The following is a 20,177-nucleotide window of genomic DNA, read 5'->3' as shown; positions in this document are numbered from 1 at the left end:
GAAACTGAGGTAATGGGAGACAGCCAAGTGGAGATATCTTAGGAACTTTGGGAAATAAGGAAACACAGGCCTGGCATGAGAAATGAGAAGGGAAAATGGAGCCTCAAGCTCTTCCCTGGCCCTGTGGGGTTTCCACTTCCTCAAGCACCTAAACAAGACAGTGGTCATCCCCAGGAAGCCAGAGTTTGGGAACCAGAGCAAGGGGTTTGTGGCAAGGGTGGGCTCCCACCCACCCTGAGCCCTGCTCCAGGCTCAGCTGTCACCCCCCTCCCTGCTTGGCAGCAGCCTTCTCTCCACACTGCTCAACCCTGACCCTAAACACTGCTCTCCCTTCATTCCACCAGGCAGGACTGGCTAGCAGCTGACACCGTTCTAGTGGCTAATCGAGTTTTACTGAAGGCTGGGGGTAAGAGAGGAGCTAGAGACCAAAACCAGAAACCAACATCAGTGTTCCTAGAGTCCTGCTCCCCAGGACAGCAGGTCAGGATGGCCATTACTGACAGGCAGCCTCTTTTCTCTAACACCAAGAGTCTTTACCCACCCGCACCCCCTGAACTTTCTCCTCTTTCATCTGCTCCCGTACCTTGACACTCCCCCTTCTCCCTTTAGAACTCCCAGGGAACCATTAAAAAGTCCAGATATTTTATTATGCAAAATAATATAGCCCCTGGTAGTCTCATCTCTCCATTCTGCAAGAAGGAAGTCACTTCCGAGGCATAAACAAGCACCACAGCCCCCACTCTTAGCAACGTGAAGAACCTTAAAACTTTGAAATTAGTTTTCCTTAAATGACTTCACTACTTGTCTCCCACCAGATTCTTAGGCAATCCTTCCCTTTAGCTCTATCAGCCTTGGTAAACTGAAGAGGGCAGTGGGATATCTATTGTCCCTCTTTCTAGAGCAATCCTCAGGGGCCAGACAGTTTTCCCTCCCCCTGACCCTCTCCCTGCTGCCTCTGGAGAGGAGATGTAGATTTATTCATAGTGGGTCTAGTAGTGGTGGCTTAAGCCTTGAGAGAAAATGAGCCTCTCCAAGTGAGAGAGATCAAATCTCAGGGAAGGCTCCATATTTAGGGTCTGGAAAGAGGAAATCAGGAACCAGTGAAGGGAAGAGAGAAAGAGCTGTCAGAGATGGAGGTTAAGAAATTAAAGGAGAGACTGAGGAAGTCAGCGGAGGGTCAGAGCAAGGGGCTGCCGGAGAGCCCAGGGCCCAAGCTCTCGCGCATTCTCTGTGTTCTCCAGTACCCGACTTCACCCCTCCAAGCCCCGGGCCCCGCCTGGGGAATTGCAAGGCAGATGGGAGAATTACGTTAAAATGCTTGGCCAAGGCCCAGCACTTAATGGGCACTTGATAAATGTTAGCTATTGTCACCATTAGAAGACAGGGCAGTACATGGTGGCTGGGCTGGGCTGGATGCCAGGGAAATGCCTCAGCGTCTGTCACTCAGGAAGTCAAGAAAGCAGCTTGAGTCCGGAATTGGGGAACTGGGGCAGGGGGGTGGGTGAATCTCAGAGTCGCTCCAGAGGCAGCAGGGAGAGGAGGTGTTTCCTCTCATGGCTTCAGTTCCCCACCAGGGCAAAAGGAAGAAGGGTCTTGCCCGGAGACCCCTCCCTTCCTTTTCCCAGCTTTGTGGGGATGTAACATCCTTGCTTAGGCATCAGTTTCCTCTTACTTCTCAACCCTGTCTCCCCAGATCTCCCCTCACCCATGCTGCAAGATCAGCCAAGAAAATCCTCCCAGGGTTGCTGGGCGGCTTTGAGGGTAGCTGAGGGACACTTGGAATAGACCATCCCCTGATGTCTGAGTGTCCCCTCCTGCCCCACTGCCTCTCAGGGTAGGGCAAGGGGCAAGTTTAGGGAAACAGGAAACAGTGAAGATGCTGGCATTGAATGTTCCTCACAGGTTGCACTGCCCCCTGCCCCCTGCCCCCATTCCTTCCAGTTCTTTTCTTGCACACACCATCCCTACCGTCCACTTCCCAGACACATGTGGGCAGAGGGGCATGGCTTCTCAGCATGGGGCAGCAGGCACCCCAGCCCAGGTGGACCCTCCCAGCACTTCACACTGGGGTGGGAGATGAGCCTGGGAGGAGGGAGGAGGTCCCAGGCCCTGGCCCAGCTGTGCTGGTTTCCTGTCCTCAGACACCACCCCCTGCTCTGGCCATCAGACCAAGCCTTATTGGGACTGCAAAGGATTGTCATTTATGGGACCAAGGGACTGGAGAGTGGGAGAAAGAATTAGGATGTTGTCATTTTCCTCTTCCTGTTCACCCGTTTCCCTAACACACCTCTCGCTCTGTCTCAGTTGCCCTGTGTTTTGGGGGCAGGGAGGGAGTCTGGGAAAGCCCAGGTGCCTGAGAGTTTGTGGGTCATATACTTCCAGCCTGGAGATACTCAAAATAGACATCCAGTGTGTGTGCATGGGTATGGACTAACCAGAGCAGAGCTTTGGAGCAGTGTCCTAGAGGGCCCAGAGTTGTCCTGGGGAAGGGAGGTGGGAGGTTCAGGTCAGTCAGCCATCATTGACTTACCAGTGTAGAAGTACTTCAATATTTTAACAGTGATATGGCCTTATCAGCAAGGACTGATATCAGCACTGGCTGCAAGCAGGCACCATAAGTTCCCCATCGCCAAGCCTCCGCCCTCAACCTGTCCTCCAGCTCTGCTGCCTTTCCTCCCGCTTTCCAAGCTTTTCTTTAGAAACTCTTTGTCCTTCAAGGCTGCACTTGAGAAACAGTGCAATTACTGAACTAGGACTCCAAGAGTAAGGTCCAGCCCCAGCTCTGCCTCTCTCCAGCTGTGTGACCTTGAGCAAGTCCCTTCATCTAAGTTTAGTTTTCTCCTCTATAAAATGGTGAGAAAGCATCTATCCATGCTTTCTACCCTGCAGAGTGAGGGTGGTATCAAATGCCCACATGCACCAGAAGATTTTATAAATCACTTCTCATGCATAGTTATTTTATTCTGATGGCACTTGTATGAAAATGTTGAGAGAGGAAGGCTGAGAAAATGTGATGTGCCCTCTCCTCAATGTCCCCTCTAGAGACAGTCCTACTTTCAACCCTCTGAAGGACAGCAGTTTCTTCAGCCCAAGGCAAAGCCTGCCCCTGTCCCCTTTGCCCTCCTCCTCCTCCCAGCTCAGGGCAGAGGACCATGTGGTGGGGGAGATGGTATGGAAGGAGCCAGCTAAGAGCCCGGCCCCTCTCACAGCATTTATGCCATCGCAACAATTGGGGAGGGTTCCCAAGGAAGGGCACAGACAAAGGGCTTGCCATGCGAGAGCATGAGAAGGAGGAAGAACTGTGCAGGTGGCAAAAAGGACAATCCGTTCTCCATCCCCAGCACCAGCTCTAGAGATGGATGGCAGGAGCTCTAATCCTGGCTCCATCCCACTTTGTGTGAATTCTGAGTCTCTGTTTCTCAGTAGTAAAATAGGGGTAAAATACAATCCCTACCCATAGGGCTGTTGTGAAAATTAAACAAGATGATGGATGTCAAGCCCTTAGCAGTGTGTCTGGTGCACTTAGCTAGCACGTGATCATGATGGCTGTTAATAATGAAAGTATCCCCGCCTCAGGCCACCCTGCAAAAGCTGAAGGCAGAGGAGTTCGTCCAACAGAAGAGGGAGCTCCTGGCACTGTATCGGGACCGGGACCCGGAGTCCCAGAGCACCAGGCCCTCCACGCCTTTGCTGGAGGGCTCCCAGAACAGCACAGAGGAGAGGTACGCCCCTCACGGACCCCAGCTCTCCAAAAGCAGGGGGGCTGCAGACAAGGAGGGGGAGAGGAAAAGCCAAGGGATGGTGTTACGGCTTTTGGGGGGATTGGGAATAGATGGAGGAACTGAGATTACAAGTTGGGGTAGAGCAGGTTGGCACCAATTGCATGAAAGGCTAAATAGGGGTGAGAGGGTGAGAGGTCCATCCAGGATTACACAGCTGCTTAGCAGCATGGTCAATAGACAGAAAAAAGAATCCAGTCCTGGGATAACCTCGGGTGAGCTGAGTAATCAGAGAGAGAGAGAAAAAAACAAATGTGAGCACCAGCTCGCTACAAGGTCCTGAGCTGGGTGCTGTGGCCAGGGTGGCTGGAGGTGGCCCATGCCTTTATGGAGCATACAGTCAAGCCAGTGAGGTGAGTAAAACAATCACACAGTGCAGTGTAAAGTTGATACCGAAATCAGTTAAGAGGGGCCATTTGGGGATGGAGTGACCCAGGGAGACTTCCTGGACTTGAACTTGATCCCTAAGTGCACAGCTTGTGATCACTCACTATTAATCATAGGACTCCTGAGTTCTCAGCCGTCATCCCCCATCTGGTGGTGACTGAAGACACAGACGAAGACACTCCCTCAGTACCGGATGATACTTCAGACTCTGGCTATGGCACTTTGGTCCCAGGCTCCCCCAAAGAGTCCCACTCTCCACTTAGCCGCCTCCACCACCGGGCGCTTCGGCGAGACCCCCGCCTCACCTTCTCTACCCTGGACCTCCGGGAAGTTCCTTTGCGCCCCCAGCCTCCTGACTCCCAAGCTCCCCAACGCCGCAGCGCCCCCGAACTGCCAGGCGGCGATATCCAGAGAGGAGCCAGTCTTCCCAGGGGGGACCCGCCTACCTGGTCTGAGGAGGAAGACGGGACTTCGGGGAGAGGGAATGTGGTGGTGGAGACCCTGCACAGGGCCCAACTTCGGGGACAGCTCTCCCCCTCCCCAACCCATGTAGACTCTGCTGGGGAAAGCCCCTGGGACTCCTCGGGGGACGAGGAAGAAGAGGGGTCCCTCTACCTGGGATCCGGATATGGCCGCTCCCCACACCCCCTCCGGGCTGAGGACATGCTTAGAGAGATCCGGGAGGAACTGGCCAGCCAGAGGATCGAGGGCGCCCCAGAGCCCCGGAGCAGCCGGCCTCAGAAGCTGACTCGGGTCCAACTGCAGAGGATGCGCGGACCCCACATCATACAGCTGGACACCCCGGTGTCCACCTCGTAAGTGCTGAAGGGAAGCTGGCAGGGAGGCGCACAGTATGGGTGGGGGTGGGGCCAGAGTAGGGGGCGGGGCCAGCCTGAAGGTGGGCGGTGCTGCAGGACAGGGCCCTTAAGCCAGCTTTTTTGTCCCAAGTGTCACCCTCACTCTCATTACTCAGCACCTACCTCCTTCCTTTTCAGAGAGGTGTGAGGAGCCCTGAGGACCTCTGGCATTTCTCCCAGAGGAAATTTCATCCCAAGAGTGCTGGTCACCACCCCACCCCTGGACTCTACCTCAAGGACCACACTTCCCGCCAAGAAGCCTGGCCTGGGCAGCCTGCCCTCCCTAGCTCTGTGGGTTTTGGGGAGCAAGAATTGTAAACTCATGTATCATAGACATACTTGAGCCCCCACATAAAGTTGTGTGTAAAAACGTCTGCCCAGTGCTCCCTGAGGATGGGAAGGAAAACCTGAGCACCCGGGGATGAGAAGAACCCGGGAGGGGGAGCTCCCACAGTGGGCACCGTCTACTCCTCTCAGTGGGGTATCTGGCCCTGGCTTAGCGGTTTTCCCATCCCACTCATCAGGAGGGGGGAGGTCTCAGCCCCAGCCTCCCACACCAACCAGGCAGACAGGACCACTCCCTCCAGGAGGGGAACTATAATTTCGGTTTTAGTGTATTTACAAAAAGTCCATAGCTCCCTCCGGAGGCCCCATTGTTCTGTTTCTCCTGCCTTCAGACAGTTCAGATGACACTGTGCTTGTCCAGGCAGGGGCAAAGGGTGCCAAGTTTCCATTAGTGTGACATAACTGATACAAAGAGTGCTTAGCTACTGTGAAAAGGACTCAGGGACCAACCAGAATCCCAAAACGGGCATAAGGCACGGCACCTCTTATCCCCGCAACCACCCACGTGGACTCCCGGCACACGTTCTCTCAGGAGCTCACACAATCCGCACTTTGCACAACTGATCAGTGCCCACCCACCCCCCAACCCTCGCGCAAGTTCTCGGTGGTGCTTAAGCAGCTGAGAAAAGCTATGCACACTGAGGGGGTAGCACCAAGTAAGTGTCTGCCAGCTTTTGCCTGCCCCTCCAAGGCCCTTCCTCTCCAGAAAAAAATAAAAAAATAAAAAGAAGGTCCAGAGGGCTTCTCGCAGGATCGTCCTTTCAGGTTGCGCTGGGACAGGAAGCAGCATCTTCAGTGCAGGCCTCTCCTGCAGCGGATGGCGGTGGGCGTGGCCTCATCGGGGTAGGCGGGGCGCGAGCGATAGGGGGACGGAGCCACGGAGCGCATCCTCGATGTCCTCCAGACAGCCGCGCAGGTCCATGTCGCAGAGCACGTGCCCCAGCAGCTCCAGCGTGGCCTCGCGCCGTGGCGTGCGCTGCCGCCAGGCCGCCAGCATGCTGTAGTGCGCCTCACGCAGGCAGCGCACATTTTGCAGCTCCAGCCGCTCGATCTCGTGCTCGCTCAGCCCCAGCCGCCGCACGAACTCCTTCCAGCGCGTCGGTGGCACGCCGTCCACCACCGCGTACAGCGTGGCCGGGTCGGCTGCGAGGAAAGCGGGGTGATGAGGCCCGAGAGGCGGCATGGGCCGCCGGGCTCCGAGCACCGCTTTGTGCTCCCTAGAGGAGCTCACCCGCACCCCCGCCCGGATACCCACTAGGAACTCACCATCTGGGCGCAGCGTGTGGGCGTTATCCTCCCACTTCTGAGGAGGGGCAAGGTTAGGGGTGGAAGAGGGAGGAGCTGCAATGAAAATGGGATCAGCCCCCAGAAAGGGTGAAGCCGTCTCTTTAGGGGGTGATGCATCCCGGAAGTTAGGCCAGTAACTGGGGAAGGTGGGGTTGGGGGGGAAGGTGGAGATGGGATTGGACGGGGAGCCAGGAGTGGGGCTGAAGTCCTGGGTGGAGCTGAAGCCAGGAGTGGGGCTGAAGGCCTGGGCTGAAGCCAGGGGCTTAACTCCTTCCATTTCCACCTGAAAGAGAGAAGACAGTTAGTGAAGGAGAGGGAAAACAGCCCAGCTCTCTTTATTCTGTGTGGAGGTTGGAGCTAGAGGGCATTAGGAGAGCCCGGGGCGGGGTGGAAGGGTGATCCCAGGTATTTTGGGTATTGCAAGGTTATAATGGAAGTCAGGGAAGTTTGGAGGTAGGTCCCTGGTTTCATCTCACCTCTTTTTCTGGTGTCGATTTCCCACAAACTGAAAAAAAAGAAAAGAAAAGAAAGCGTCACAAATTTCACTTCCCCACTCAGCCCTGAGGCCCAGCCCTCCTGGGCCTGGCCAGGGAATTGTGGCGGCGCGCTTCAGGGCCTGTGTGGCCCCAGGGAGGACAGAACTGCTGATGCAGCACGACCTCGCCAGCCATCCAGCGCCACCTCCTGCCTCCAGGGCACTCAGCAGCAAATTAAGGGGACTCTCCTCATTTGCCTCCATGCTCCTCCAACTTACCCCCCAACACATCCCACCAGCACCCCTTCCCCTCCCAAAGGCCCCGCTCACCGATGGAGTAGAGCTTGGGTTTCCACCGTTGGTAGCGGCACATCAGAAGGATGAAGAGGAAGGATATGAGGCAAAGACCAAAGAAGATCACCAGGGGCAATAGCACTGTGGTGCCTGGAGGCAGAGTAGATGTGGTCAGAGAGAGGGGGGCAGAGGGGCGCAACGGGGATGGATGGGTGCGTGGCGGGGGGCAAGGAAGAGGGGGAGGGCAGGGGAGCATGGGCACCTGCTTATTTCTGCTCACCTGGGTCCTGAGAGCCCTGAAGACTTTCGGTCGGGGCTAGGCACAACTTCGTGCACTCCGGGTTATTTTTACAGCTAGAAGAAGAGATTACACTGGTGAATGGGAGCCCCGCCACAGACGGAACACAGGGAAAAAAAGAGATTGTGGGAAACTCTTTGCTTTATGGATAATTTAACTGTCTCTTGATGGAATGGAGTTTAACCTATATTAGGAATCGATGCAGAGGAATGACATAGTTATTCACAGAATCATTTCATTTTAGAGCTGGAAGGGATCTTGAAGAGACTGTAGAAAAAGCATTTGAGGCAGTTGGATGCGGATACACCTTCACTGACTAGCAGCATAAGACTGAGCAAGTCAATTGGCCTCTGAGCCTCAGTTTCCTCATCCGTAAAATAGGGAATGCACCCACCTCTCAGGATTGAGGAGTAAATGAGATGATTATGCCTAACAGAGGATAAGTGCGCCATGAAGGATAGCTGTTATCATTTTGTTATTCTATCACTGCCGTACCAGTGAGAATCTTATGGCAAAGAGGTGGTAAAGGGTTTTCTGCTCAAGATGACACTTGAGCTTGCTAGTTGCAAGAGCTGACTTTAGGGAGAAGAGTCAAATATACATGTAAAAAATTTTAAAATACCCATCCCTAGTGTCAGTAGGAGCCCAAGCTCCCTGGGGTGTCTCCTTTGTCCTGCCAGTGGCTCTCACCCACAGCTGCCCCAGCCCCAGCCTCTCACCCCACACCCCCTGACCCAGCTCCCAGCTGCTGGCAGGGATACTCACTCACTACAGGAGACACATTCGTTTTCCCTTAGAAAGAACCCTGCATGGCAGGTACACACGGTGTTCTGTCTCTCCTGGCCTGTGGGGGGAAGGGCAGCCCAGCTAGATGACGGCCCAGCCCCCCAGGGCAGGAGAGGGAGCAGGGGCAGGGTATGGAGAGCCAGAGTGTGGCAGGGGGATGTCCTCAGACCAGGGGACTACAGAAGTGAGAGGAAAAGGCAGTGCTTCCTCATGGGAGAAGATGGGGTGCGGCAAGGTGAGACCCTCCTCCCAAGAGACAGGCTGACCCCTGGGGTGGGGAGAGGGCTGGGGGTGGGGGACCATGCTCACAGGGGAGATGCACAGTGCCATTGAGGCAGAGGCTGCAGTTCAAGCACCGGAAGAGGGTGTCACCCCAGTATTTCCGGTACTGGTTCTTCCTACAGCCACATTCCGTGTTCCTGTCCACTGCACAAGAAGAAATCTCCACCTGGTCCATTTCTAGGGAGGGGAGGAGACAGGTGTGAGGCGTGTTTCCATATCAACACCACCTGGCCTTTCCCTGCACCCCCTTCTTGACCCTGCTACAGCGCACCTCTCTCTAGCACACACTCACACCCATGCACATTCGCACACATATGCACACGCATCACACACGCCACCAGCCCAGATTTGCACATTCGCACACATATGCACACGCATCACACACGCCACCAGCCCAGATTTGCATACCCTCACATGGCAGGGGTGTCCCCACACACCTGTTAATACCCACCTGCCTCTCCCAACCGAGCAGGCTCGTTTAGAATCCTGGCCCCCTCCATAGACTCACCTTTTCGGCATATGGAGCAGCTGTGGCACTGCGTGAAGTGGTTCTCAAAAGCCATATAGGTGCCGTTTTCACACTCCCTGCAGTCCGTGTCCAGGCCTGGGCTTGGGCAGTGATTGTACAGGTAGGTCCCTGTGGTTGGGGACTCAGGATTAGCCTGCCCCTGAGTGTTCAAGGAAGGAGCCCCACGCTAGGTAGAACAGCCAGGCCCCCTTCCCTGAAGTCTCTACGAGAGGCAAGAAGGGAGAAAATCCACCCCAAGGGAGGCAGCAAAGTTTGGGGAGGGACCCCAAGGTTCCAGAACGTCTGGAAAAAGCCAAGCAAGAAGCCGGGCCCCATAACCAAGGGGATTCACCTGACCACCTTACCTTTGTGGCACTTGGTGCAGCAGATAGAATTATTTTGAGGGTGGACGTATTTTCCCTGGGGACACAGACTGTCTCTCTTCTCTCGGTCCCGGAGGGGAGGGACCAGTCCGATAACCCCTGAGGGGGCTATTCCCACCAACAGGGCCAGGAGCACCTGGGGAAGAATCATGTAGTCCATCAGGAAAAGCAGGGCCGAGGGGCTTAGAGGCAGCGGGTCGAAAACTTCCCCAGCTCAAGTCCTGCTCAGTGAGACAGTCTGCCCAGACTCCCTGCCCCCCACTCACACTCACTGTTCTTCCTCCAACCTTTGACATTGGCAGTGTACGATCTAGCACCTAATTTTTTCCCTGCTTGTCCTGTGTGCAAATCTTTTGTTCTCCCAGGCCCCAGACCTGGACAGTATTTTGTCCTTATTCTGAGTTCCCCATAACAGCCAGCAGTGCTGGACACAGGACGAGGACTCAAGAAGTGTTTTTGTTTTTTGTTTTATTGGGAACTGATAGGTTGCCTCGGTGATGGCCCTTCCTTCCAACAAGCAGCCCTAAAGATTGGGGTGGTGTTTCTCCATCTGAGTGCTGGGTTCATGGTGTGTGCGTTTTGAGCAGTTAGGATCTGTGTACTTTCCCACATTACATTAGGCCAGTAAAAAGTTCTTTAACATTGTGAACATAATTAACAGCACTGAAATATATGTCTGAAAGTGGTTAAAAGGGAAAATGTTAGATTGTAGAGATAGTAACAGAATGAAAATAAAAATTAAAAAATCCATGGAACTGCACAACGCAGTGAACCCTAAGTTAAACCATGGGCTACAGTTAATAGTACAATTATTAAAATGTGCTGTCATCAATCGTTAACAAATATTCCTTAACAATGCAAGGTGTTAATCGTAGGGTGGTATAGGGGAGTCCTGTATTTTATGTATGATTGTTCTGGAAACCAGGAGCTAGCATTGAGCTCCAGCTCCGACTTTGCTCTTTGATCTCCAACCAGCTTCTGTCTGGCTTTCTTGATTTTTTTTTCTCTGCTGTAAGAGCCACCTTATGTAAAGATAAGAGGATGACCTCAAACTATGTTAAATGTTGGAGAGCCACAGACTAATCAGATCACAGAGACTCCAGCCCGGGAAAGGAGGTTCAGCCCTACATCGAGGGGCTGGGCACACCTGAGTCACGGGGCCACCGGGAGACTGCGGTTGTGCACGCCCGGAAGCCCACGCCTCTGCCCCAAACAGGGGAAGCCGCACTCAGAAACACAGCAGCCACCCCCACGGGGCGGGCTCCCCTGCTCGGAGGGCAAGGACCTTCCCTGGCCGGCTCCAGCAACCTTCCCTGGCCGGCTCCACCACTGCCGGCAACCCTGAGAGCTGGCCTGGGGCTTCCAGGGCAACAGGAAGCGTTAGGAGTGGTGATGGGAAGAACTTCCCAATCCTGAAAGTCGTGGTTCCTTTCCCCGAAGAAGAGATCAGAGCACCTAAGATCACCAGCGCTTTGGGGGCTTGAAGCAAAGCCACATGGCAGAGCCAGAGTAGAGAAGAAGAATCAGGACGCTCCAGTCCCGGGACAGCCTTGGGTGGGCTTTTCGGGGTGACACTGGCTTGGGAGGAATGGGCCTCCCTGGAGGGGGATGGAGAGAGAGAGCCTTTCTCAGGCCACAGGTTACTCTCCTCTCCAGCACCTGGGGGGTTAAGTCAGATCCGGGAAAGGGAAATCTTTTCCCAGCAGCTCCACCCCTGTGACTCAGGCCAGGGGGAGGGAGGGGATAGAAGGGAGAAGAGAGGGAACCAGCAGCTTCCCCAGCTCCTCAAGGCTCATGAGTCAGCAGAAAGAGACCAGCCAGCAGTTGGGACCCCATCTGATCCCTTCCTCCTGTGGGGATCAGATGCCTCCTAACCCCACTCAAACACCCCTCTCCTCCCTCCGCCCCCCAAAAGAGTCAAGCAGTGGACTCTGTTCTACTTGGCCCACTTATTTCAGGAAATGGCTCCCTCTCCCCCATTCTATCCCAAAGGGAAGTCTCCCTCGACCCCTGGCTTCCTCCCATCAGGTCATACCCACCCCTCCCTGAGATCCACTGGGCTCTCTCTCACCCTCAGCATCCTTCCTTTAGACTTGGCCCCTCCCTCATTCCTCCTCCCGGTTCAAGTCTCCTTCAGATAAACCCATTCCCTGGGCTCTGACTCGAGCCCCCTGACACTCCCCAGTTGGAGCAGGCAGCAAAGCGAGGCTGCCCTCCCACCCCAAGTTCACTGCATTCCCACAGCCTGCGTGGTTCTGGCCAGTTGTGTGGAGTTGGGAACCTCTCTGGGGTCCTCAAGACAATCCTTAGGAAATAAGGCCAGAGTCTCCACAGCCCCTCCCCCAAGCCCACTGGCAGTTCAAGGAAAACTCCAGAGCCCTGAACACCCGCTTCCAAAAATGAGGGGGCAAGCAGGAAAGGATGTAAGACGGAACCAACATTATTCCCCTGGGCTCCCGTGGTCCCCAGCAGTGCCCTACCCAGCCCACTCCAACCCTGAAGAGCCAGGGCACCATTTTTTGGTATCAGCTGGCTCCAATGAGCCCAGCCGTTGGCAGTTGCTGAGGGGGCAGCATCTAGAAGCAAAACAGCAGAAACCAGAGGCGAGCTCCGTGCACCCAGCCTGTCTGGGTGCCTGTTGCCTGGAGCTGAAAAAGCACAGGAAGCTGGGAGGTGCCTGTGGAGACAGTTGAGGGGGTGGCCCGACACCCCTCCAACACCCCCACAACTTCCGCCTGGGGAGACATTAAAGAATGACTTCCCGTGCTGGGGCTGCAGAGTGGGACGAGAAGCTAAGAGCGACCCTGTGGTCTAGCCCTGAGCCGCCCGCCTCACGCCGACCTGCCTAGCTGTGCCCTCTCACCTATTAATTTGTTCATTAAATTAAGATCCATCTGTTCATTTAATGTCAAAATCTTTGGGGAGCTCATGACACTCCTCCCCCACAGGCTCCCTCCCACGAAGCCCTCTGTCAGTGACATTTCCCCACCCAAGCTCATTCAGATGCTCAGCTCCTGTGAACTTGAATAACATGAATTAACTATATCTGCTTTGGGCTCTTATCATAATATGGTTATCTCGGGCAAGTTGATGTGATCTCCCCAAGTAGACCAGAAACCCTGTGAGATGAGAGACGAGAGAGAGACTTGGTCAGATAGAGTGTCTTATCTTCCTTGGCATCTCCCTCAGCATTCAGAATCCGTCCTCCAGAGCTACAGAAACAAAATAAATATGAATCAGCTAATCTACAGGTTAGTCTGTCTTCAACTCCAGTCAGCCAGAGATGCCCAAAGAGGGAGGTGAAGAGACGGTGCCCATCTGTAGGAATATATTTATCTCCAGAGGAGAGTTTTCAAACCATCCCTCCTAACCGCCCCAACGCACACACCCTCCTGGACCTTCTGATGCACGCTCCTCCCCTTTTGAGAATCACTCAGGAGTGAAGGCAGCACGGACGGATGATGCAGAGGCAGAAAAAAGCTTGAGAACCTCAGCTCTAGCCTTTTAGAGTCACACTTCCACTTGGCCACTTCCCTGACCTTTACCGTGCCCCAAACAATTCTTCAAAGAGCAAATATCACACAGCCAAGAGCCTGTTCACCCGTCTCCTGAGGCCCCTCACTGCTCCCCCCCCCTCGTGCCCCGCTGCCATCCAGTCTGTCCTGTTCACCTCGCCTGTCCCTCTTGTCTTCCTCTCGGCTTTCCTCCCACCTGGACTGTTGCAACCGCCTTCCAGCGATGGCCCAGCCGCCAGCCTCTTCCCTGCTCCAATCCATCCCACACACTGTCTTAACTGCATTCAGGCTTCAACTTGCACCCACATGTGTGTGAATCTTCCTCTCCAGGGCCTGACCTCAAACGTGGTTTCCATTGGGTCACCCCCTTGCCTGCTCAAGTCCTTGCAGTAACACCTCCCTTCTATTCTGAACACAGTCCCTGCTCAGAGGGGTTCCTCAAAGAATATTTTCTGAATGAATGGATGGATGAATAAATTCCTCCACCTGGGAACATATTCAAGGTCTTCCTTCATCCCTTCCCTTACCCCCTCCGATTTTTCCATTCTCGTAGCTCACTGTTCCTCAGCACAGTCCTTCCACTCCAGCCAAGGCTTCCCACCTCCACCGTGCACCCAACACAAAATCCCACTTGTGCATTCCTTCACCCTCCCTCAAACCAGTCTCCCTACGGCTCTGCCTCCCTTCTTTCTGCCTGCCCTGCCAATCAGAGACTTCAAAAGTCAGCTCCAAATCCACTATTTCTACCAGGCTTTCCTTCCCTCTCCCATCCATCCAACCCCTTGTTTCTTAATTCATTCAACAAATATTCAAGCTCTGCACCGGGTGCCTAGGATGCTGAGACCGATTGCACAGAGCCCATGCTGAGCTCTCTGCTGGCTCAGAGACAAGTGGACTGTAAGCCTGTGATCTAGGGGAGCACTGAGGGGGGAGTCAGGGGTGGCCAAGGGCACCCGAATCAGCCAGGGGAAGTGCACAGATTTCCCTGGAGCTGAGATCTGCCAAAAATAAAAAATAAAAAAGGGGCAGCTGGACACACCTCATTCCCTCCTAGGTTCTGCCTTCCCGGGCACCCCATCACAATGTTTTTGTGGCTGTTTTCCTCCAGATGGTTCTAAGATCTCTTTTTGGGGGCTGTAAGCTGTCTTGGCTTCTAGGCTGTCAGCTCTTTGAGAGCAGGGATTAGCCTCCCATTTGCTTTGTCAGGCTCTCCCTAGCATCCTTCCCACTCCCCCGCCCTCACGGGGGGCTCCGAGTTCCAGTAAATAGTGAGAAATCGAAAAGCTCCAGAACAGCCTCACCCAGGCCTTGCTTAGCTCCAGGCCCGGCTCCTATCTACAACCATCCACCCCCACCTGGGCTGGACCAGCCTCAGCCCCTAGGCACTTTCCTTTACCTGTTCAGACTACATTTACCCTCTGTTTTCTCAACACAGGTGGCCACAGAGTAATTACTACTAATACTTTCTATAATAGCAATATAAAAGCTAACACTTACTGAGTGCTTTCTATTTGCTATCCCCCATTCCTCTACTAGAATGTAAGTGCCAGGGGGGCAGAGATTTCATTTGCTGCCCTAATGCCAGCACCTAGCACAGAGTAGGTACTTAATAAATTGAAAAAGTACTTATGTATGGATGTAGTTAATCTTCAAAACAGCACTATATGGTGAAGGTAGCACAACATTGCAAATCTAATTAGCGCCACTGGAATCATGCATTCAAAAACGATTAAAAAAGCAAACTGTATGTTACCACAGTAAAATTTTTAAATTTAAAAAACACCATAAGGTAAGGAATATTATGTCCATTTTACAGATAAAGACACTAAGGCAAGGAGAGGTTAAGGAACCTGCTCAAGTTCATGGGGCTCTTTGCAGCCATTACACAGGGGAGCCACGACTGAAATCCCGGGGTGGGGGAAGGAGAGAAGAACCATGGGAGGGCAGTTGGGTGGGGGCAGTGCCTGGGGGGAGACGGCAGAGAGGGAAGGGAAGCTAGGGTTTAGAAAGGTGGGATCAGATCAGAGAAGAAGGGTGGCAAGATGTAAGTAAAGATAAAAGGGTTTCCAAAAGAAGACCCTGAGAAGGGGAGACTGGCAGTAAAGGAAAGAATGGTTGGGAGAGAAACTTAAGGAGAGGGGAGGTGGGGGAGCCAGCAGCCCACCACAGAAGGGCAGGGCCCAGGAGAAAGGTAAGTGTTGGCTGGCACAGGCAGGGAAAACCCACCGGCCTGGATGGGAAAGCCGCAGCTGCATGGAGAGAGGATCAAGGATACACTGAAACAAGGAGGAGGGAAGAGAAAGGGACATTTTCCAGTGACGAAAACAACTTTCTACCAACTTCCCCAATCTGAGCTGTAGAATAAGAAACCAAAGGATAGTAGTTGAGGTCCGTGGGGAGGGGGCTGCTGGGAAGGCAGGGACAGGGACACTGACCCGGTGGAAGCCAGTCCAGAGGCCAGGTGGGGGACCCGGGCCTGGGGTGGGCACGGGTCATGGTCCCCCTCCACTTGGTTGTCCTGCTCTCATTGGTTTCCCACTCCACTCCCAAATGCCACCCAAGAGGTAGCATCCCAAGCCTACCCCTCTCTTGGACTCAGTTTCCCCACTTCACAGCCATCCAACTCCAGATGCCTAACAGGGTTTGCTCAGCTTAAGCTCCACCAGCATCCTCACCTCCCGGAGCCCACTGCACTCCCCGGCCAGCCCGCTGACCAGAGGGACAGGATTCTGAATCATCCGGACTCTTGGAAGGACTGACCTTCCTTCTCCCACTCGTTTCCTTTCCCCACTAAATCTGCCCCACCCTTTGGCTAGCACCTGCTCCCCGTTCCCAGACACCCCCAGCCCCATCTTTGACTTCCTTGACTGTCAGGAACCAGGACTCCCTTTTACTCTCTCCCTTTCAAACTTCTCCGCTGATTCCTCTGAATCCTCCTGCCCCAGCCAGGACCCTCCCCTCAGAGGTGGATCAGTGGGGAAATCTGAACTTCTGACCGTGTCTGGAGTTGGGGCCATGCAGACCTGAGATCAGGGCCAGGCCCAAACCCCGAAAAATCTCGGTCCCCTACAGGGAAGGGCCCCCTTGTCCGGCGGCGCCCCGGCCCCATATATTCTCCCACCCACCTCCATCCCATGCTCCACTCAAGTAGGCCTGTTCCTCCCTCCTCCCCTGGGCTCACCAGTGGCTGCAGGCCAGGCACGGTGGGGAGGCCCATGTCCGGCCAGCTGTGGCCTCTCACTCCCCCATCAGGGCTCAGGACAGTGGCAGCGGCAGCGGCGGCAGCAGTGTCCCCGGGTCTTCGAGATCCGCGCCGTCCCAGGTGGAGCTGGGGTCTTGGGTGGGGGCGGTTGAAGGTTGGGGTTCCAGGGTGGAGATCGGGGCCCGGGCCCAGGGGCCTTGGACGACGAAGGCCAGAACTGGAGCCTGAGTCCGGAGAACTCCGAGAAAGTTGAAGCCGGGGGAGAGGCGAGGAGGTGGGAGGGGAAGGGAGGCTGGCGGAGGCGGGTGTTGCAACAGGGACAGGAAGAGCCTGGGGAGCAGGCGGGAGGGGGGAGGTGACAGTTCTTTAACCCTTTGTAGCCCAGCCAGACACCCGGAGTCCCGGATCCAGCTGCCTGGTGCCCCCAGCCCACCAATCTGACTACTCCCAGGGGACACCGAAGTGCAACAAGCTCTGCTCCCTTCCCACTCCCACCCCCACATGGGTCAGAAAGACCTGGGGTCTTTGAAGTCAGAGTCACTGGGTTCCAATACAGAATTCTCCACTTTTTCGCTGGGTGGTCTTGGGCAGGTAACCTAACCTCTCTGAGCCTGTTTCCCAGTTTGCAAAATGGAGATAATCTATCCCACAGGGTTGCTGTCAGGATTTACTGATACAGGACAGAAAAAGTGTCTGACACTTGTTAAGTACTCAGTGTTTTTTAGTAACACTCCCCTTTCACTTAGAGATCCCTAGTGACACCCTCATCTCCCACTTTCTGGGGAATTAACTCCTCCAACCCAAACCTCAGAGTAAATCCTAGCCCCAATTTTATGCCCTTTCTGGGGCCCTGAGACCCCCACTCTGACGGTCATCCAGCCTCTGCCAGGTCAGGTCCCCCAGCTGCTGGTCCTGGCTCTGCAACCAACCCATTGTGTGACCCAGGAAAGACCCCACTGAGCCCTGTTCCCCATCTGCTGAATGGGGTTAACACTGTCTAGCCCACCTACCAGGGGAGAGGGGTGTTGTGAGGATTCGTAAGACCATGTCCATGAAAATGCTATGGAGAGTACAGATATCACAACCAGGTATTACTAATGCATCCCCAGTGCCCTTTCCCGTATACTGATAGATCAATCAAAACTGAGCTTAGAGATAATCTGCTGGAACCCCATTTTATAGATGAGATAACTGAGGCCTGGAGACACACAGCATATTCCCTAACCCTAGACCCCCAACTTCTAGTCCCAGGGCTCTTTTGGCTATGGTAGACACACTGTTCCTTTTCTCTCTGTCCCTTGGAGTAAGACCCCACACCCGATTCTTTGGGTATTTTATGCCCCCTCCCCATTTATGTGGGATATCTCCCAAGTGAATTCCACAACAGCGGTACAATATTCGCCCACACAACGATGTTCCGTATACCCAGTGCAAGGTCCTCCGGCTACCCGGGCTACCAGACGTGTCAGGAGAGCAGAGAGAATTGAGGTCCTAGAATTCTGCGGCTTGGAATCACAGCTCCAGGTCCCTTCTCCCTTTCACCCACCAGCTGAGCCCACCCAAAAGCACCTTCCCTGGCTCTTCTAGCCTCCCCGCTGCAGAATCTCTGTAGATGAGAAGGGTGCTTGGGTGTACCCCCTGCTGGGGGAGGGGTCTTCACTCCACCCCCAACCTGCTGCTTTTGGAGAACTGGAGAGTTGAAGCTGGGCCCTCGGGTAGGGGCTCAACTCCACAACACACGGGAGGCCCCAAGTAAGGCCTGAGGGGCCCAAGGCAGGGCTCTTGAAGAAGCAGAGTTATTAGAATAAAGTGCCGGGGTCAAGTGCCTGGTTTCCAACATGAGGAAGAGAGGATAGTCTCAGGCTCTTCATCTAAGATCTAAAAAATGGGTCTGATAATGAAATGCACTTAGAATGTTTAGCAAGTGTTTGTGATTATAAGCACTCAGTGAGTGGTAGCAATATTAATGCTTTGTATTAATAATTAATAACTACAATCTACCTATTTTTTAATGTTATGAAGTATTTTTAATAGTCTATGCAAACCACCAAAGCCTTTACCCATAGCCTGGCACAAATGGAGCATAGCTTTCCTTGTTTAGAAGAAATGCTTATTTACCCAATAAGTTTAAGAGTTTCAAGGAATTTGGCATTAATTTGTCCAGTAAATTCTGTTTAAAAAATAAAAAGGTTTGGATGGATTATATGATATATATCTCAATAAAATTTGCAGTTTAAAAAATATTAAAAAAATAAAAGGTGGGTGAATCTAGGAATATGAAAAGCTAACTAGTCTCATGGAAGAAGTGAGAATAAGACCATAATCCCTCCAGGGGAAGAAAAAATAACGGTGATGAGAAAAGAGGTGGAGAAACAGGAGAGGGGCAGAGAAGAGGATCCAGAAGACTCCCCTTCCCCAACACGTCTCACTCTCCCTCTCTCTCTCACACACGCACACACGCACACATGCGCACGCTCGCGCACACACGCGCACACACACACACACACACACTTCACCCACAGCAGCACAGAGTGCTCAGAAGGGCCTTGGACTCCAAGTCCGGGTGACATGGATTCTAACCCCAGTCCTGCTACTCAGACGCCACATCACAAGGAGGCAGGCTGGGTCCTAGGAGACCTGGGTCCCGGCTGCTTCTGCAAGAATGAGCCGAGTGGCCTTGGGCAAGTCACTTCACCCGCTAAGCCCCACATGGAAAAGGAGGCCATTGGGCTGGGCCAACTTAAACCCTTTCTTCTCTAATGCTCTGATTCTCAGGAGTAGCCCACAGATAAAAGATGGAGATAAGGGGGCACCCCAGGTGGACATGCAGGCAGGCAAGGGGACACTCACCATAGGGGAGGAGAAGTAGAAGCTATTTGCAGTTGTCCGTAATCAGCCCAGCTTTGCCCAGCAGGGCCTGCCCGCCTGAGCCAGGGGAGCAGGAGCTGGGGGTGGGGGCATGGGGTGGAGTGAGGCAAGGCTGAGGCCAAGGCTGTGGCTAAGGCAGCCACTGAACCTGAGGGCTCTGCCAGAGAAGACAGTTGTGACGCCACAATTTCCCCCTTGTCAGCTTCAGTCTGGGAAAGGGAAGTCAGAACTGGCCACATCACTTCCCCATCATCACACTCTCTACCTGCGGGCTGCCTCTCCCATTCCCTTCTCCCCTTCCTTAAGATTCAGTTTCGCCAGCAGCTCCTCAAGCAAGGAGACTGTGGTCAAGGGGAATAAGCCCAAGGCCGGTGGGGAGGTACCCACAATGATGATGAGGAAATGTGGCTTCTGGGGTCCAGGACTGGGGTGGGGGTGGGGTTGGGGAACAGTGGGTCAGAAAACTGGAATGGCCACACAGCCTCTCCCTGGACCTCAATTTCTCCTTTGATAAAGCTGAGTGGATTCCCTCTGCTCCCCTCTCCGTGGTGATGTGAGAATAAGAATATGCAAAGCTTTGAGATTCCAGAAGAGACACACTGAGTCTCATCTGCTCCATCAGAACTTGGCAGTGGATGGGGAAGTGGGCAGATGAGGACAGTGGGTTGCAGCTGGGTGTTGAGTGGACTCAGAACACAGAGGCAGAGAATTAATGATGGTCACAGAAGCTGAGAAGGGAAAGGAGGTTCAGACACTGGACGGTGGCAAGTCTCCCCAACCCCTGTGTGGTGGATCCTCTGAAGGGAGGCTCCATGTCTCCCCACTTCCACCTTAACGCGGTGATGGGGACATAGCAGATGCTCGGCAGTGCCCACGGAGGAGCAGCCCTGCAGAGCCAGCAGGCGAGCCCA

General features: G+C 54.0%; 2 protein-coding genes across 7 annotated transcripts in view; one reads left to right on the top strand and one right to left on the bottom strand.

Annotated features, from left to right (window-relative positions):
- The window catches only part of PLEKHG6 (pleckstrin homology and RhoGEF domain containing G6), a 16,351-nt gene extending 10,290 nt beyond the window's left edge, over nucleotides 1–6,061 (top strand). For all 4 annotated transcript variants that reach the window (XM_037845563.1, XM_037845566.1, XM_037845562.1 and 1 more), the window contains 3 exons: nucleotides 3,577–3,722; nucleotides 4,283–4,981; nucleotides 5,162–6,061. In XM_037845563.1, the coding sequence (XP_037701491.1) occupies nucleotides 3,577–3,722; nucleotides 4,283–4,981; nucleotides 5,162–5,171 (855 nt within the window). In that variant the 3' untranslated portion in view covers nucleotides 5,172–6,061. The remainder of the gene's footprint in view (nucleotides 1–3,576; nucleotides 3,723–4,282; nucleotides 4,982–5,161) is intronic.
- Nucleotides 5,591–20,177, bottom strand: TNFRSF1A (TNF receptor superfamily member 1A). 3 transcript variants are annotated; one of them, XM_037845569.1, is made up of 11 exons: nucleotides 16,777–20,177; nucleotides 16,378–16,708; nucleotides 9,664–9,817; nucleotides 9,299–9,427; nucleotides 8,818–8,967; nucleotides 8,488–8,566; nucleotides 7,705–7,778; nucleotides 7,461–7,574; nucleotides 7,132–7,160; nucleotides 6,635–6,938; nucleotides 5,591–6,511 (listed from the first exon to the last, which is right to left on the bottom strand). In XM_037845569.1, the coding sequence occupies exons 1-11, from the start codon at nucleotides 16,899–16,901 to the stop codon at nucleotides 6,204–6,206; spliced, it is 1,797 nt and encodes a 598-aa protein (XP_037701497.1). In that variant the 5' UTR covers nucleotides 16,902–20,177; the 3' UTR covers nucleotides 5,591–6,203. The 3 variants fall into 3 exon arrangements, with proteins under 3 accessions (XP_037701497.1, XP_037701498.1, XP_037701499.1); XM_037845570.1 differs by lacking the exon at nucleotides 16,777–20,177 and having other exon boundaries at nucleotides 16,378–16,732; XM_037845571.1 differs by lacking the exons at nucleotides 8,488–8,566; nucleotides 9,299–9,427; nucleotides 9,664–9,817; nucleotides 16,378–16,708; nucleotides 16,777–20,177 and having other exon boundaries at nucleotides 8,818–8,869.

Source organism: Choloepus didactylus, chromosome 8, assembly GCF_015220235.1.
Source record: "Choloepus didactylus isolate mChoDid1 chromosome 8, mChoDid1.pri, whole genome shotgun sequence".
NCBI lineage: Eukaryota > Metazoa > Chordata > Mammalia > Pilosa > Megalonychidae > Choloepus > Choloepus didactylus.
Note: the sequence above shows the minus strand (reverse complement) of the source record. Positions and strands in the feature narration are given on the sequence as shown.